The sequence below is a fragment of the Sturnira hondurensis genome, unplaced genomic scaffold (assembly GCF_014824575.4).
Source record: "Sturnira hondurensis isolate 20B ecotype Veracruz unplaced genomic scaffold, ASM1482457v3 Scaffold0009244, whole genome shotgun sequence".
NCBI lineage: Eukaryota > Metazoa > Chordata > Mammalia > Chiroptera > Phyllostomidae > Sturnira > Sturnira hondurensis.
The window spans coordinates 5,062,702-5,081,352 of NW_028081875.1; the positions used below are offsets into that span (position 1 = coordinate 5,062,702).

The following is an 18,651-nucleotide window of genomic DNA, read 5'->3' on the forward strand; positions in this document are numbered from 1 at the left end:
TCTGGCTGAAAGTAAATTCAAAAGCTTACTTTTGTGCCCAATTGTTAACAACATCCTCAGCTAGCTATTGACGGAATTTTCTCCTTGCCTTTCTACCCACTTCTTGGTTTCTATCTCTTGCTGTGTATTGTTTCAAGGATTATTTTCTCTGGGATTTAGTGTAGTTATCCCTCTTTTTTTTTTGAAGTAGTCCTTATGTACAAGCAGTGTCCAATAGAACTTTCTGTGATGATGGAAATATTCTATATTCTGCACCATTCTTTATGGTAGCCTGTAGCCATCCATGGCTAGTGAGCACTTAAAATGTGGCGACTGGAACTGAATTTTAAATTTGATTTCATTTAATAAATGTAAACTTAAATAGCCATATAGAGTAAGTGGCTACCATAATGGATAGCAAAGGATAGACCAATCAATCACTGAACAACTTTCTTTTTTGAAGGAACTTCTATAGATCTGTGGCCTGGTCTTAATTAATTAAAAGGAAGTTGGACTTGAGTAGTCAGTAGCTGAAGAAACTGAACTGGACTTTGGTCCATATGGAAACCCAAGAAAAGTCATCATCATCAGCCAGAGCAGTCTGTAGACACAGAACTTTGGAAGGGTGCATCCCAAGTTGGATGGCTAGGCCCTGGCAGGGTTCCCAAGCTTAGGAGAAAGTAAAATAGTAGGGATAACCAAAACCCCACAACCAGCTCTTTCTCAATGTTGGGTCTCAAGAAGTCAGACCCAGGGCCTCTGACCAGCAGCCCCTCCTCATTACTGAGGTGCCATTATCCTTCTGAGTCTTGCACTTTCCACAGAAACTGAGCAGATGAAGACAGAAAGACAAATTGTGAAGAGCTCTGTTCCTGGGAGCTGACTGCAGGATTTCCCTGCATTGCAACCCAGGGACACACTGGGAACCACCATGTTCCTAACAGGCTGCAAAGACTTCCTAGAACTCTGAGTCTTTCTCTTTAAGGACACAGCAGCACTGCCTGCTTCAACATGTTTCCCCATGGTTCTGAGTCTTACCCCTGGAGGCTGGGACTGGAGGACTTCTTCCACCTCCTCTTCACTCAGACTCAGCTGCAGCCATATGGGGTGAGTGTGAAGAAGCCGGTCCAAAATGCTGAGTCTATTGGAAAGGCTGTCATAGCCAGAGTCCCGGGGACAGGTCTTCACATCCTTTTCCTTAGAATAGCCATCATCCTTATGTCTTACCATGCTAGGAAGAAGAAAATTGATAGGGGTCAAATGGCTGTGGCACCATTTCCCAAACACAGAGACTGTCCTACAGTAGTCTAGGCCTGTCATAGCACATACTCTTCTTGTTATAACCTCCTCATTTGTCTTCCCCACCAGACTGAAAGCCTTGAGGGTAGACACCATGTTATATTTCACTCCACAGCCCTAATATTAAACAAAGTACTCAACAACACTCAACAGAACCAATCTTCTATTTCTAAACCAGTTTTGTAAAGGTTCTAAACATCTAACTACTGTTTAGTCTATCTTTTGGCATAAAACATTTTTTTCCTTTGAGCACAGAACCTTAAGTGCTAAATTTCATGTGGGAACCATGAAGTCCTACAGCTCAATAGACTATATTGTAAGAATGACCATGACAGCCCTGGCCAGGTAACTCAGTTAGTTAGAGTATCACCCCAATATGCATTGGTTGTGGGTTCAATCCCTAGTCAAGGCACATGCAATAATCAACCAATTAATGGATCAATAAGTGGAATGAAAAATCAATGTTTCTCTCTTTCACCCACACACAAAATCAATAAATAAAATTTTAAAAAAGAATGACCATGGCATGCTCTAAAAGCAAAATAAAACATTCACAATCACATTTACCCATACTCGTTTTTACACCCAAGCGAATTGGGTTTCACATATTTTCACAAATGTATGCATTTTTATTATTAATATTATTTAAAATAAAATCTTATAGTATGTTGTGATGCTATTCATAAAATCACACTAACATTATCCACAATCACCATAAATTAGAAATAGTCCAAATTTCTATCAACTAATGAGTAGATAAATAAAATGTGGCATATTCATACTTTTATTTAGCCGTAGTATTCATTCATCCTTTTTATGAAAGAAGTTACAATGTGGACAAATCCTGAAGACATTATACTAAACCCCAGGCACAAAAGGACAAATATACTATGAGTCTGTTTATATGAAATATCTAGACAGACATATATACAGATAGAAAGATTAGTGGTTGCTTGGGACTGTAAAGGGATGCAGGATGGTTAGTGATTGCAAATGAATATGGAGTTTCTTTTTGATATACTAAAAATGTTCTGGAATGAGATGTAGTGAAGGTTGTATAAAGTTTGTGAATATACTGAAAACCACTGAATTGTACCTATTAAATTTTGAATTATACGTTATATGAGTAAAATCGCAATAAAAATATCACACTGAGCTCCATTGTTGCCTTCCACCCAAACATTAATCACGTTATTGAGTATTTTAGTTCTCCTTTTACAAATGAGGAAACTGAGGCCCAAGGAGTTACCAAGCTGTCCAGAGATATAAATAGCCATGAGATGGCAGAACTAGAAACTCAAGTGGTTTAGTGTTCACCCAACTCTTCAGGTAACAAAGATCATGAACACAGGATAGCTTGCATCTCTGTGGTGTCTACCCTCGGTCACTCCCTTTGCAAACATTTTCTCATTTACTCCTCTCAATAGCTCCAAAAGGAAGGTACTAGGATTCCAGTTTAAAAAGGAGGACCCAGAGCTTCAGAATGATTGAGTAACTTTCTCAAGGACATGAGTCTGTTAAAAGAGAGAGGATGGAAATCCAATTCCAAGGCTGCTTCAGCTCTGGGGTCTCTTCCTCTACCATGTTCAGAACTCTCTCTTTCCCTGGCTCTCAAAGAGCTGGCCATCAACACCAGTCCTAGAGCAGCCAGCGGGAACATCAGGCTCAACCATTCACATCTGCAGGGCCAAGTTCAGGCTGGAGTACACAGGTCTTCAAATATCTACATCTCCCAAATTTCAAAGGTGTGGCCTGGACGAAGTCTTTAACATTGAGACACATAGGTGATGGTTCTGAATGTAAGGTGAGAGTAGGGGAAGGAGGTGTGCTATTTCTATGCGGATCACTCCACTCCAAGGAAGTTGGATTAAACATAGAAGACACCCGTCTAAGGTGATCATTTTTAGGTATGCAGATTCAACCACAACACCCACAACAGATAGCCCATGGGCTAGCCAGAGACCCCCTAACTTCTCTCCTACACCTTCTTGACTTCTGCATTTCTGAAGACTCTCATACTTTCATTTCTGAGTTACATTTAGTTTTCTCTCAAATATGTGAATGGTTTCCTTTACTTCTGCTACATGTTTCCATATGGGAGAATCTGCCATAAAGGGGCAGTTTCTCATTATGCAAATGACACTCAGGGCCTCTAGGTATTTTGAAGTGAATCTTTGCAGCCAGTAAGAACAAACTCTTCAAAATGAAGCTCGTGTTAAAATGCTTTTCACACAAAGAGAAGACTTAAACCAGTGATTCTCAACCCTGGCTGCCCATTAAAATAACCTGGAGAGCTTAAAAATGTTTTGATGGCCAGAATGCACCTATATCAAATAAATCAGACACACAGGGTGGAGCTCATACATCAGAATTTTTTAAAGTTTTCCAGGCAATCCCAACATGTAACCAAGTTTACAACCACTGCTTTGGATCAGCCCTTGAACCTATATAAGAATCACTTTGGGTCTGTTAAGCCAAAATACTGGTGTCAGCCCCAGATATTCTGATCCTGAAAGTTTAGGGTGGGACTGAGCTACATTTCTAGCAAGTTCTGGTTGATACTGCTAGTCCGAGGAGCAATTGCTTGAGACCTAAGAGTAAAACATGCACTTGAACTCAGATCCAATTAGGTGGGGCTTGGGGGGCAGGCGAAGGAAGGGCAGTAACATGCCATTGAAAGAACTCGGAACCCAAATAAAATAACATTTCATTTCTGACGCCTCAGGTTGGTGATATTTTACCAAGACCAAGTTCTGTAGTCTCTAAAACAGCAATCCTGATAGTCATGTGTGCTGAGAGTAAATATGCTGACAATCTTCCTTCTTTAGGAGGGTACATCCTGTGACACCTCAGTTGTTTCAAGAAGCTAAAGAAACTTTGTTCTGACAACTGCCTCAGCCTAAAAAGCCAGGGCCTCAACAGGGGGTTAGTAAATAAGACTCACGGGGTCTCATAAAGCAGCAACCATAAATTAGACCTTGTCTCTGCAAATGACTAAGCCAACGCCTTATTCATCTAGCCATGTGAGGTTTATAGCCTGTTATTACAGAACAAATTGGCTTTTATCAACCAACCAGAAGGACAACCTTCCAGAAAGAACTAATGAAGGAAATGCCAAACCTGCAGTGAATGCTGTTGGTGCCCTGCCCAGTTCCCCTTTATCAGATACGGTGCCCTGCTGTCCCCTTTTCCTGAACATACCTGGGAGGTTATACCCTCCCCTGGTAACACAGGGTGAGGAGTGGTTTTCTTACCTAAAGGTGGGGCAACTCTGTGGTGTTATTCATGATTCAGAGCTTCCTGGGAGATCAGGCTGAGGCTAAACTTCAGCTGACCCCATATCTTTGCCTGGTTTCCTCCCCTCCCATCCCGTATCCCTCACTCCTTCATACATTGCTCCCAAGAGACTCTCTTAATACATCACAGCACAAGAATCCCTGTCTCAGGCTCTGATTTTAGGGAACTGCACCTAAAACAGAAGCTGATAAGATTAACAGAAATTAGTGTTTCCTAAAGCAGATGTCTGCTTGCATATATAAGGGAGGGCAAAGAAAGAGTAACTTATAAAAGATAAACCACTGTGATATAACCCAAGAGATCATATGATAATATGTTCACAGTGGGACAGCTGCATTAGAGACCCACCTCTGTTTTTGAGCTTCATTTTTTTCTAATGTGAAAGGGTACCTCCACCACCACGTAGAATTGATATAAGCAGGAATCACAAGTGGATGCTAACATGAGTAGGTAAAAGACATTAGGGAACAGAACATTCACCATCTTAAAAGACCCCATAAAATACTTATCATAAAAAGGAAAAGGGTCCATGACAATGGAGAAACCTGACAGACACCATCTTAACCAAGTGATCAGCCTTAACACCTTCCAAAATAAGACACCTGATATCAAGTGCCTCCACTGTGATGCTCTGAGAAGTGTAACCCAACCTAGACAGGTAGCCTAGCATAGATTAACCTTTATTTAGAGCTTACAACTTTGCCTCAATCAACCTGCAACCCCATTTAGATCATTCTAAAATTCGTAAGTTTTGTGTAATGCTATCTTGTAATTTGCTGAAAGTCTCACAGAAAGACCAAGACTTGGTCAAGATGTTTATCCACATCTATGCAACCCGATGTAGATTGCCAGAACTGTTTTTCAGAAACAAGCTCAGAATGTTTTGCAGCACCAGGGGGAGAACAGCTGAAACCACCTAAGACCAGCTGGAGCAGCCTCAAGGACTCTCTAGTGACTTCCTCATGAACTTTCGTCATTATACCCTCATTATAATACTCTCCACACAGGAGCAGAGATTTTCTGCCATTTTTGAACATGTGATGTATGTATCACCATGTTCCCTGACTGCAAGTAGGTTGGAGTGTCTTCACCTATACTTGCAATGATGAAGTCTATCTTGATGTTTACACATGATTTCTCCTAATAAAGATGGATTAGATGACCCTGGCTGGTATGGCTCAGTGGACTGAGTGCTGGCCTACACACCAAAGGGTCATGAGTTTGATTCCCAGTCATGGCACATGCCTGGGTTGTGGGCCAGGTCCCCAGTAGGGTCCATGCAAGAGACAACCGCACACTGATGTTTCTCTCCCTCTCTTTCTCCCTCCCTCCCCACTCCCTTCCCCTCTTTCTAAAAGTAAATAAATAAAATCTTTTTTAAAAAGATGGATTAGATGCTTTGTTCAGGGACACACTGCTCTGGGAACAATCCCTAGTTCATCCCTGCTTGCCAGCTTGCATTATAAAGCTTGTTCTCATAAAGTCATCTCAAAGTTGTCTTTGGACAGGCAACTACTGAGCATTCAAACCTGGTTTGATTGGAAACAAAGCCTATACTACTACCTGGTTAGTTTTCCTGTCCCAAAAGGTGTTCAAGCTGAATTGACACAAGAGGAAACAATCAAACAAACCCAGCTTCAGGGACTTTCTGCAAAACCACTGACCTGAACTCTTCAAAATGTCAATATCATTATTTTTTTTAAAAGGCTGTGGGATTATAAATAAAAGGAAAGTAAAGTCCTGGCTGTGTGGCTCAGTGGATTGAGTGCGGGCCTGTGAACCAGAGTATCACGGTTCGATTCCCAGTCAGGGCACATGCCTGGGTTGCAGGCCAGTTTCCAGCAGGGGACACATGAGAGGCAACCATACACTGATATTTCTCTCCCTCTCTCTTTCCCTTCCCTTCTAAAGATAAATAAATAAAATCTTTAAAAAAAAAGGAAAGTAAAGACACTATTATAAATACAATAATAAAGGAGTAATAAGGACAATATTACTATATTGTATGCACATATTGGATCAGAATAAGTTATAAAGGACAATTAGGGATATAAAAATAAGAATATATATTAAAAATATTACATTGATGTTTATTTTCCTGCATATGATAATTTTAATATGGTTATTAGGAAAACATTTCTGTTCTTAAGAATTGCATACTGAAGAATTTAGGGGCAAAGCATGAAAATGTTGTAAAGTAAGTGTCTAATATACTCAGTCCTCCACCCCCTTTGCCTTTTGGAAAAAAAAGACAAAAGTATAGAGGTAAAGAAAATGTGGCAAAATTTTAACAACTGGTGAATCTGAGTGAACAGTAGTTTTCTTGCAACTTTTCTGTGATGTTTCTATTGTTTGAAATCTGCCCCACAAATGTAAGGTGCCTCTGGGGACAGAGAGCAAACACTGAAAAACTATACTTTCTCTGCCCCCATTCCAACCACCCCAGGCCTCATGACTCTGAAGCATATTATACTCACTCGGGGGTGGGGGGAGGGTCTGCCAGCACCAGCTACATTCTGGCCTCATCCAATATTATTAGTCTCTTCAGAGTGTGGGATGAGAGTGGCCCTTCCGCTTGGCTGCATTCCCTTCACTCTCAGGGCTGGTGTTAGTAGCTTAGGCAGGTGCAAGAATATGTGATTGCAGAAAGTGCCTCCTAATGTAAGACAGGTAGAAAGACACTAGGTCTGGTTTCATTAAATTTCACAGAATTAGATTCATCTCAGAGAAACCAGCAGCTTGTGGCCATTTCCAAATGATGTTCTCTCTTATCCTAATCCAGAATTTCAGAGCATGGCACCATCTACTAATGCAGCTTCTGGTGACCAGGACTCTCAGAAAAGCTTCCCTGTTCTTCCTAGCACATCACCCACTCTTCCCAAGCAGCACAGTAGAGGTGTACACTTTGACTGTACAGTCTAGTCTTTTTTTTCAAGTTAATGACAGACAATTAACAAAGTAATGCATAAAATACATAAAAGTTTGATGTGAGCCTGCTTCTGTGGAAAAAAGTACTGATGCAGTAAATACAGTCAACAACCTCCTCTCTATAAGAATATAATATATGGATAATATGTGTAAGAATATAAGAATCCTATTTTGTAGAATAGCAAAAATAAAGTTTAAGAGGACTAAGACATAAGGGGAAAATGCCAAGTTATTGCTATCAACAAGGTGGCAATAACCCAGTGCCCTCTAGCTGATGGGCCTGAGCACTGGTGCAGGGCCCTGGATGGCGCTGTGCTCTGAGGTATGACTCCGGGACAAACAAGCACACACACAAAAAAACAAAAAGCCTCCCAAACCTTCTCTGTGTGAGTTAAAAACTTCATTAAGCTGAACAATGATATATTTTAAATAGACAATTTGTATCAACATCCATAAGGTATGTTCTGATTATTTTTGAAGGACAAAATCTGTTTCAATTAAATACTTAAAGTGTACTAAGAATTTTCCTTTCCATAGTAGACTGTTACACCATAGTTTAATTTAAAAAAGAGATTTGTGTAGTTAATTAACAACTTCTGAAAGCCTCTCATATAGTGAATGACAAGTCCTCTGTGAATTAAATCAAGTGGAAGGTGACTTCGATCAAGTAACTCTCCCCTGAAATTTGCTCTATGTTCTCAGGCTCCCTCCATGTGTGCACATGTGAGTGCATGTGCCTTAGCACAAACATGATCCCCTCTGCCTTGGAACTTGGTACATTTCAGATCTACCTTCACATTTTCTCTAAGTATTCTGTTTTGTTTCTACTTGCAGAATTAATTAATGGGCTCTATAAATTGACTCACCGGGAGGTGGTTGGCTGACTGAGTCATCAGAACTGGTTGGAGGACAGAATATCATAACCTTCTATGATACACTTGGCTTTTGGCCTTTGTCTCCATCCCTGCTTCCCACATGCTGGTTCCAGGCACTACCCCTGGTCTCTGATATCAGGCTTTACAAAAGTGTGGAAGGAATTCTCTTCTTGGGAAGGGATCCCTGCTCATGCTGCCTGGTCCTTCCAGGCCAATCCCAGTGTTGGATGTGGGACTCAGTAACCCACAAGGGCTGCCTTAGATATGAAATTTGAAGGAGTGAGTGGCAGGGTCCACCCAAGTCTTACCTTTCTAGGCTTGACCTGGATTTCCAGCAAAGTGCTCCCTGATAACCCTTAGGAAAGATCCAGTGTTCTTCAGCCCAAGGGCCATTTTCCTGAATGTCCCTCACGGACCGTCCAGACTTTTAAGAAAAGTGATAGTTTTTTCCTTTTTTACACAGTAAGTACCTAATATATAAACAGTCCTAGAGTGACTCAACACTGATTCACTTATTATCAATAGGGTGCTAGCTGCATCAATAAAACAAAACAAGAATAAACAACAAAAGGAGAGCTGAAGGTTCCAAGTTGCTTTTGCCTAGGACCTAATTATAGTTTGGTATCAATCACACTGCCCGTCTCCTTAACATAAAGAGCTGTGGGCCTGCTACAAAGAACTCAAAAACAAAACAAAGCTCTATTTGGTGAGGTAGTGTAGATTAATTCTAGCATTTTATCACTTCTCAATGCTATTAAAAATTGACAACATTTCTCAAAGAAAGCTGCATACACCAAAGCAGTACATGAAGGCATGGTTTTAATTTTAATATCCAGTACTTATTTTAATAGTTACATATATTCAGTGCATGGTGAAGATATTAAGTTTACTTTCTTCCCCGTTCGTTTTTTATTGTGGTAAAATATTATACAACATAAAATTTTCCATCTTAATTATTGTTAAATATACAGTTTGGGGGCATCACATATAATCATATTATTGTACAACCATCACTACCATTCATCCCCAGAACTGTTTCCTCTTGTAAAACTGAAACTCCATAATTATTAAAAAACAACTTCCCACTCCCTCCTCCCCCCATCTAGGCAACCATCATTCCAGTTTCTGTCTCTACGATTTTGACTACTCTGAGTACCTCTTATAAGGAAAATCACACAGTGTTTGTCTTATCATGAGTGGCTTACTAAACTTACTTTTTAAAATAAATGTAAAAGGTGAGTCAATTTAAAGAAAACAAGCAAATTAATATAAAGATGGTGCATGAATAAAAGAAAAATTATAACACATCAGATGAAATTTTGTGTGGGACAATTTGGATTAGAATATGATATTTTTCTCTATTAATTTACAAACCTCTCTGATTATAAACCTCTCCTATTTTATTTACAATGCTCTCTCTTAAACTCAAGGGGGAAGATTGACTTTGAAAAAATTATCTATTTGCCATTGCTTAGCCCCCTTTTGCCTGTTATTACGCTCAAGTTATTCTTGAGTGTCCATTGCAATAATTTGCTCCTCAGCACTTACCCCATTTTATGAGGCATTATATATTTTTTCTCTCTGACTAGCCTGACCTTACCCCAGGCCATACACAGGCCTAGCCCAGGGCAGGCATTGATAAAATGACTGCTTTAGGGATGAGCAGGGACTGGGTAGGAGGTGATATGTGGACAACAGGTTTATTGCCTGAGAGTGAGGAAGGGAAGAAAGAAGCTCAGTGGACAATGAGAAATGTGGTGGGCACTGGATCTCTCCCTTAGCTTCTTTCTGCCCCTCTTACCCCCACACATAAACTCTGATTTAGGCCTTTCCTCAGCCAGGCCCCAACAATTGAATCCAGCTGCTCAGTTTCTGTCTCAGGAGACAAAGTGTTCTTGCGTCTGTTTATCAGGAAATGGGTGGCAAAAATCACCACAGCTACCAAGAACCTCCTGGCCTTCAGCCATCTTAAAGCTTGGGGTGAGAAAAGAAAGCAACCCAAATCCTTCCAGAACAACAAATCCAAACTTTTAGCAGCTCCTTCTTCATTACTCATGAATTTCCTTTATGCACAAACCCTCCAACTTCTCACCAACTAGCAAGTTGGTGAATATATGTAAATATAATATAAACTAGTGGTCTGGCTACAAAAGTCAATGCTGAGTCTTGGCTTAGAACTGTAACTCTACGTCCAGTGACCCAGGACATTATTGGTAAGTGCTCCATTCAAGGTCCCTAACTACAGAAGGCCTTATTCCAATACTGGCAATGGGATTTAGGTTCCAACAAAAGAACTCATCCCACCAGCTGGCTAAATACAGAAAAAGGCAGGGGTAAATAGTATTAGCAGGAAAGCTGCCTTTGGTATGGAAAATCCCCAAATGGGAACCTCAAACCCATACCAAGGGTGGCTGTAGCAGTCAGTTATCAACCAGGCGTCATTTAACTTGAGTCAAAAAATTACCCATTTTTGGGGCATGTAAATGCATTTATATCAAAATGCTCACTTTTGTAAGGCATGTCATAGTTTCCATCCAGTCAATCTCAGTATTAGTGGAAAGAGTATTTGGAGGCCTCAGTTGAATCTCCATAACTGTGAGGCCTTGATCTGCTACTACATGTTATTTAGTCTCAGTTTTGTGTCAGAAGATAGATTCTTATTGAAAAAAAAAAGGAAAAAAAGGGAATCTGATACTAACACAAACAAAATCTGAAAACAACTGATTGTAAGAACCTGGACTGTCTTGGGAACTGTAAATAAAAATTCTGTTTAGTAGTTTCCAGAATTTCTTGAATTGTCTCGTAATTTTTAGAAATTAAAAAAAAGTAAGGTAATATGTTCCAATTTTAGGACACAAAAACTAGTCTAACAAAGCCTTTTCATATGACATTACCTCTACTTGCTGCCATGGCAAGAAGGTGCAGCCCTGGACATGGCACTGCGTAGGGTCCAGGATTCTAGCCACAATTGACAATTGCGGGGATCGTCTTAAGAATTAAGGACCACACAGAAGTTGGAGTCTTGGACCAGTTAGTCCTTGTTGGTACGAGAGGAAAGCAAACATACCCCAAACACCTAGCAGTGGCAAAGATTCCAGGCTTGGTAGAAGATGAATCGGGCCTCCCAGAACTGGGGGAAGAGAGGATGGGCCTGTGATCAATGGTTTCTGAAAATGCAATAGTAGAAGAGGCCTCTTTATGTAGAGAGACAGAGAAAACAACAACTCATACTGAGAGAGATCCATCTGATAAAAACTTCTGGCACAAGGACCAATTCCAATTTTTGTTAAACACATATACACACATAGCAAACAAAGGTGTCCCAGAATGGCCTTCAATTTAAAAAATATCTAGTAGTTGATGTCCAGTGATTTCTTAACACATTCAATCATGAAAAAACTTCTTTAGAATTTGTGGGGCTGAATTAAATGCCTATTCTGTAATATTTAAGTCAGGAGAAGAAGGGAAGGCCAAATTATTCTGGCTACACAGGGGGCACTAGCTAGTTTCTCCCTTTATAGTTGAAGAAACTTACCCACCACCCACGATGGGAAAAGTAGTGGGCAGAGGCCTTGGGGAGGAAATATTCTTATAAGAATCATGGCCTATTTACCTAATTTGTGAGAGCTATTGGAACCCATCCAGTTTATCTACTTATTTGAGATCAAAATGTAAGAAATTAATAGAACTGGGCTTGGGACCAATTCGCTGACTTGTGCAGTTTACCTACACCACACACAAGTAGATATTTTAATTCCTCAGGGCCTTGTTTTGTACCCTGAAATCCCCAAAGGAAAACAACTAATATATTTTGTGTTGCAGACTTTATTCCTGTGTGGCTAAGGGCTGCTGCTTTCTGAGGGAAGAGGCCTCAACTTCCTCAAAAAGATTTCTAAAAACATGTTGCAGGAGGATTTGTACTTTTTAAGTTCTCTCTACTGAGGGCTACGAGGAGAGAACAACAGAAAAATGGGAACAAAAATGAGTGTCTGCCTCTGGAGAGGAGGCACTGCCATTTTTGCAAGAGGAGGAAGATTTGGTGGTATTTTTGCCTATGACCTTCCTCTTGTGGACTCTTCAATTAAGATGAAAAGGGCAGATATGAAGCCAATTCTGGCAGGGGGCTTCATTTATTCCTATAAAACTGAGAAATGAAACAAAGAATCTATTGTTCTGGGTATCCCTAGAGATGAAAACAGGAGCAGAAGGAGCCAGGCAACTCTAAGTCTTGGCCTGTTGACCTTTGAGTGTAAGCAGAGGCACTCACCAGACTTCACAGAAAGGCAAGCACTTGGTGGATTTGCAGTTCTTGTCTTTAAGTGCTTTAGGTTACACTGGTATTATTTTATAGCTGGATTTAATCAGTACTGCATTCTAACCAAGCAGATGTTTCATGGCCTAATCAACTACCACCACAGCACAGGACAAGGGTCTATAAAGGGTAAAATATATCCAACTATAGAGTATGCTATTGTGAAAATTGTGTGTTCCTAGGGGAGCCAGCCTAGGATACATTGTGCATTTCCAGGATGATCAAAGCCACCCTTTAAGTCAATAAATTAATGTATGATCTATCATTTAAATGCACAGAAAGACATTGAAAGAATATATACACAGACAAAGAAATAAGCCAACAAGCTAACAGGCCACTGATTCAGGGCTTAGAGCACATCCAAGGGCCCCACAGCATCTGAGAGCAGGCGACTCTCTTAGAACAGTCACAGGTGTCAGAAAATTTTGTTTTTCTCCTTTCCTGTGAGCTACAGTCTGGTTCACCATAACACGGGAGGCTCACAATCATTTGCTATAAAATATTAGGTATATTTTCCAGTATCTTAGACCCCTTGAAAAAAAAGTATTTGGTGTTTGATCAAAGTTTACGGATTCTTCTTACACATGATCTATTTCTATGAATTGTAAATTTACATTTCCATAATTCTTGAATATTTGTCAGTGCCTGACTGTTCACATTCTTTCTCAAAGAATATCTTATGGGAAAGAGAATAGAGAAGCTCTTTAATTTGGGTTCAGATTGTGTTCTGAAAGGCAGCTGAAAATCCATTCATCTGAAACACACAACTACCATAAACACAGCTACTCTTTCCTTCAGTGGAGGCAGGTCAGGTGGGCACTTTGTCGGGGGATGGTGGCCATAATTAGAGGAGGTCATGCAGCAAAAATAGTTTTGCAATATGAATTTTTCCTATCTTGCCTGAAGATGTTCTGTAATGACTAGCTCAATTTAAGGTGTTTCCTGATTTCAAGCCACCATGAGTGTTTGGAATATGGTTTCAAGGAGTTCTAAGAGACTGACTAACTCTTTGTTCAAGCTGTTAAAAATGTAGCAACAATTACGTTCAACTAAAAGAAAATATTTGTTGAACCAGGACTCAAATCAATGATTTATAATAAAAGGAAGAAATAAACATTCAGCCAGAACAGAATGAAGAAACAAAAATTGAAAAAAATGAGGAGAGGCTTAGAAACCTCCAGGACAGCTTTAAATGTTCCAACATCTGAATTACAGGGGTGCCAGAAGGAGAAGAGGAAGAGCAAGAAACTGGAAACTTATTTGAAAAAATAATGAAAGAAAACGTCCCCAATCTCGTGAAGGAAATAGACATACAAGTCCAGGAAATTCAGAGAGTCCCAAACAAGTTGGACCCAAGAGAGACACACCATAATTAAAGTGAGAAAGGTTAAAGATAAAAAGAGAATCTTAAAAGCAGCAAGAGAAAAGAAGAGAGTTATCTACAAAGGAATTCCCGTAAGACTACCAGCTGATTTCTCAAAAGAAACCTAACAGGCAAGAAGGGGCTGGAAAGAAGTATTCCAAGCCATGAAAAGCAAGGACCTCCATCCAAGATTACTCCATCTAGCAAAGGTATCATTTAGAATGTAAGGGCAGATAAATTATTTCCCAGATAAGGTCAAGTTAAAGGAGTTCTTCATCACCAAGCCTTTATTATATGAAATGTTAAGGGGACTTATTAAGAAAAAGATCAAAACTGTGAACAGTAAAATGAACTCAATACTATCAACAACTGAACAAAAAAATAAAACAAAATAAAAACAAAGTAAGAAACAAGTAGAACAGGAACAGAATCACAGAAATGGAGATCACATGGAGGGGTATCAATGGGATTGGAGAAGGGAGAGAATGGAGGAAAGGTGCAGGGAATAAGAAGCATAATTGGTAGGTACAAGATAGATAGGGGGAATTTAAGAATAGTATAGGAAATGGAGAAGCCACGGGACTTATATGTACACCAAATGGACATGAACTAAGGGGGGAGTGGAAAGCTGGAGGGAATGGGGGTACCAGGTGAAGGGGGATAAAGGGGAGAAAAAATAGGACAACTGTAATAGCATAATCAATAAAATATACTTGAAAAAAGAAAAGTCTTGCTTGAATTGGAGTTATACTGTTATAGAATATATCATAATATATTCAGGAAATCATCTAAAAGTATTTCTAAATGTTTCCAATTATGAATCAGACTTGAGATTAGGTATAGTACCCTGGCATGATGCCAGTGGGAATTGTAACTTCAATAAAAATGTCCCAACATTAAAAAAAGAAAATAATTATTGAGTGGGCACTATTTGCTAAAAATATCTAGATAGTGAAGCCTGAAGGAGAGAGAATTTTAAACAAGTATATAATGGAATGAGGACATAATAGAGTAATATACTAGGTACCCTGGGGACATTGGTGAGGAAGCAGACAATTTCAGGTAGGAAGTAGTTTTAGGAAAGATGAAACTCATTAACCTTAAAGAATGAGGTCAGTCACAAGATAAAAAATGCCCCAAAGAGCTATGTGGTCTGTCTTGACTGGTGATATCTGTTACATTAGGGTAGATTTTTAAAAGAACATGTAATCTTGGATGTAGGTCCCTGCCTTTTATGACTTGGAATACTTCTTTCCAGCCCCTTCTTGCACAGAGAATAAATAGCATAGATGGTAGGTAGAAAATAGACAGGAGGAGGGTAAGAATACTATAGGAAATGTAGAAGCCAAAGAACTTACATGTACGACTCATGGGCATGAACTAAAGCAGGGGAAATATGGGTGGGAGGGGGTGTGCAGGATGGAGGGGAGTGAAGGGGGGAAATGGGACAACTGTAATAGCATAATTAATAAAATATATTAAAAAATAAAAGAACATGTAAGATTTCTTTTTTGACTGCCATAGTAGAACATGTGTATGGTGGAATGCAAAAAATAAAAATAAATATTACCATGAACCATGAACCCTTGGATAGAACCACTTTTAATTGTTTGCTTGCTATCTTATTTCTTTGCCTTGGTGTATATCATTTCAATGCCTTGAAAACATTAAAGAAGAAGACAGGTACTGCTATGTTGTGACTCAGATACTATCTCAGTGCTGCAGGACTCAGCAGTGATGTCCCTTCGGTTTTAACAGAGCATCATATTACAATTTTAGCATGTCTAAGTTCCAGGCTAAAGTCATGGGAATTCTGAGCTGGCAGCTAGTTCATTGGCTCATGTTAATGGAAACTATAAAATTATAGAAAAGATTCTTTGGGGAGAAGAGATGAAAATAGAAAATAATCTAGAAATTATGATAAAAGTATAAATACATATGTACTTTTATTATTTACACATCTGCTTATGAATCTTAGATCATAAACTTACAGCAAAAAAAAAACAACCCTGCCAATGAATTTCTCCCTATCTTTTAGATTCTTTTGGTTTACTTTGTTCAGTTTATATGCAAAAATATTTGCCATGTCATGAATTGATTTGATCAAGGCTATTAGCTGCACCATAACTAAGAAATATATGTGCCTAAATCTGACACAATTATTTTTGGAATTTAAATTCTTTTAAACTCAGAATACACCTGCATCCAATACAGTTTCCCATATTTAAGAAATATATGTTCTCCATTTCAGTGATTTCAAAAACAGAAGTCAATGTCACTTCATATTATTCCTTTCTATCTTTTCTTCTTTAAACATAAAATACAAAATGACTATTCTTTGTTGATTTATACCCACTTTTACTTTTCTGAAGAGTTTGGAGAGTGTATTCGTGAGGTCATTAGGAAGCAAGTTTGTGTCATTAATAAAAACATCATCTTGCATTTTGTTTTCTTACACAGTATCTGTGTTGTATGCAGTGTTAGCCTGCAAAACAATTATTTTCCTCTTTTGTCATATCTAGGCTAATGAAGAAGCATGGCTTGAGTGTAGGAAAAAGGATTTCTGGTCCCTCTTCTTTTCTAGGGAGGAAGCTTAAGGTCTACCATACACTTTCAACTTTTTATTTTTTATGCACTATCTGGGGTCTCCTAATTGCTTTATGAGGGTGATATCTTATTTCTACAAAAGGCTTCTGATACTTGAATACTTTTAGAATCTTCAAAAGGCTGGCATCTTTTATTTACCCTTTCAACAAATATTTATTGTGTAGATGGATGCTACATGACAAACACTATTCTAGGCACTGAGAAAAAAAACAGTATCAAACACAGACTTGCTGTCATAACACTTACCATTTAGTGCTGTTAGGCAGAAAATGCAGTTAAGCAAGTGAATATATGTCAGATCTCTACAAGTTCTGTAAAGAAAAAGAAAGCCGGCTAAGGTAACAGAAAGAAGGGAGGTCCAAGGGTGAATGCTTCCTGAAGGAAGTACATTCCAGGCAGAGGAAATAGCAGGTACAAAGGCTGAGAGGGAGGTGGCAGCCTGCTCAGCAAGAAGATGGTGAAGCAGAGTGAGGAAGGAGTAGAGATTGCAAGAGAAGAGATGGTGAGAGGATATGAGGAGTCATATCCTGTAGGATGTTGAAGACCATGGGTGATTTTGGTTTTATATTAAAAACTACTAATGGGCTTTGACTTGGATTGAAATTAACCTAACTCAGATCATTCTCTATACTGCTTAGAGAAGGTAGAACAGGTGAAAGCAGAGACAGGGTGTATACTACAGTGGTCCTGGTGAGAAGTGGTCCAATCCTGGATCTAATGTGAAAGTAGAGATGCCAGGACTTAGATATGAACAGCAGGACAGTTATGAAAGAAGTAGAGGCATCAGGGATGACTGTGGGTCCAAGCACTTGGAGGAATGGTTATTGGGATAGGGAAGACCAGGGAAGAGGCAGGTTTGTGAAGGGAAACCAAAAGTTGTTCTTTTAAATTTGAGACATTAAAGGTCAGGCTGAGTGGGCAGCTAGAAATCAACATTGAGATTCAAAGAGAGGACCAGCCTCGGGCTGTAAGTTGGGCATCATCAATACACACATGGTATTAATGCCACAAGACTGGATGGAATTACCTAGGGAATTTATCTATAGACCTTTTTTAGTCAACAATGTGTTGTATTTACCTTGTGCCAGCGTGTTGTGAAGTCCGTCATAGCTATGCACTCAGTCTTCCTAGGAACTCTATCGTCATCCTCATTTTACTGATGTGGACACTGAGGCACTGGGATTTTTTTAAGTATCTTGTCCAAGGTTTGTGGGGGAGAGAAGGGAGTTGCGAAGAGGCTCAAGGATGGGGCTCTGGGTGATCCAGGGGTAGGAGGTGAAGGAGACTAGAAGGAGCCAGCCAGGAGCCTAGAAGCAGCAGCTGGTGAGGTGAGAGGAAAGCAGGGATCATGGCATCCCAGAAACCAAGCCAAGCCAAGCCAAGCCAAGCGAGTGTCCCAAGAAGGGAGGTGGATCCACCATGTCATATGATGCAAAGTGGGAACAGACTATTGGATGGATAAAAGTGACACCAGCACTTTCCCTAACCTGGTTTTGAAATTCACTTACTCCCATTTTAAATGCAGGCAAAAAAATCTTAGTAGTTTCTTCAGCAGCTGAAACTTTGTCACCAACCAAAACTCTAGATGTTTCCACTATTGGTGTTGAAGTATTTTTCATTTTCTTCTCTGCTTTCAGAGGATATCAGTTTCTAGACCCATTGCAAGACCTCATTACTTGATGTGTTAATAAAGAAGTACCTGTTGCTATGAAATCACATATTTTTACATTGTAGTTATTGTATTTCACTATCACTGTTTCCCCCATGTCCTCCTACATATTTTATTTTATGCATTTAAAGTATTATTCTGAGAAGGGGTCCATGACACAAGAGAAGGTTTCAGATCTCAAGCTCATCTCAACATCAACCATGACAGAGCAACTGTTGGAAACCACTCTGCCTGGTTTCAGGAGTTGTACCCGCCTCCCCCTTGGATAAGGCTGAATGAGCGACCTTTGGACTGTGAGCCACTAAGGAGACAAAGCTTATCT

General features: G+C 39.6%; 1 protein-coding gene across 6 annotated transcripts in view; it reads right to left on the reverse strand.

Moving 5' to 3' along the window:
* The window catches only part of RIN2 (Ras and Rab interactor 2), a 241,542-nt gene that overhangs the window by 38,805 nt on the left and 184,086 nt on the right, over window positions 1-18,651 (reverse strand). For all 6 annotated transcript variants that reach the window (XM_037057024.1, XM_037057028.1, XM_037057025.1 and 3 more), the window contains one exon: window positions 1,018-1,210. In XM_037057024.1, coding sequence (XP_036912919.1) covers window positions 1,018-1,210 — 193 coding nt within the window. The remainder of the gene's footprint in view (window positions 1-1,017; window positions 1,211-18,651) is intronic.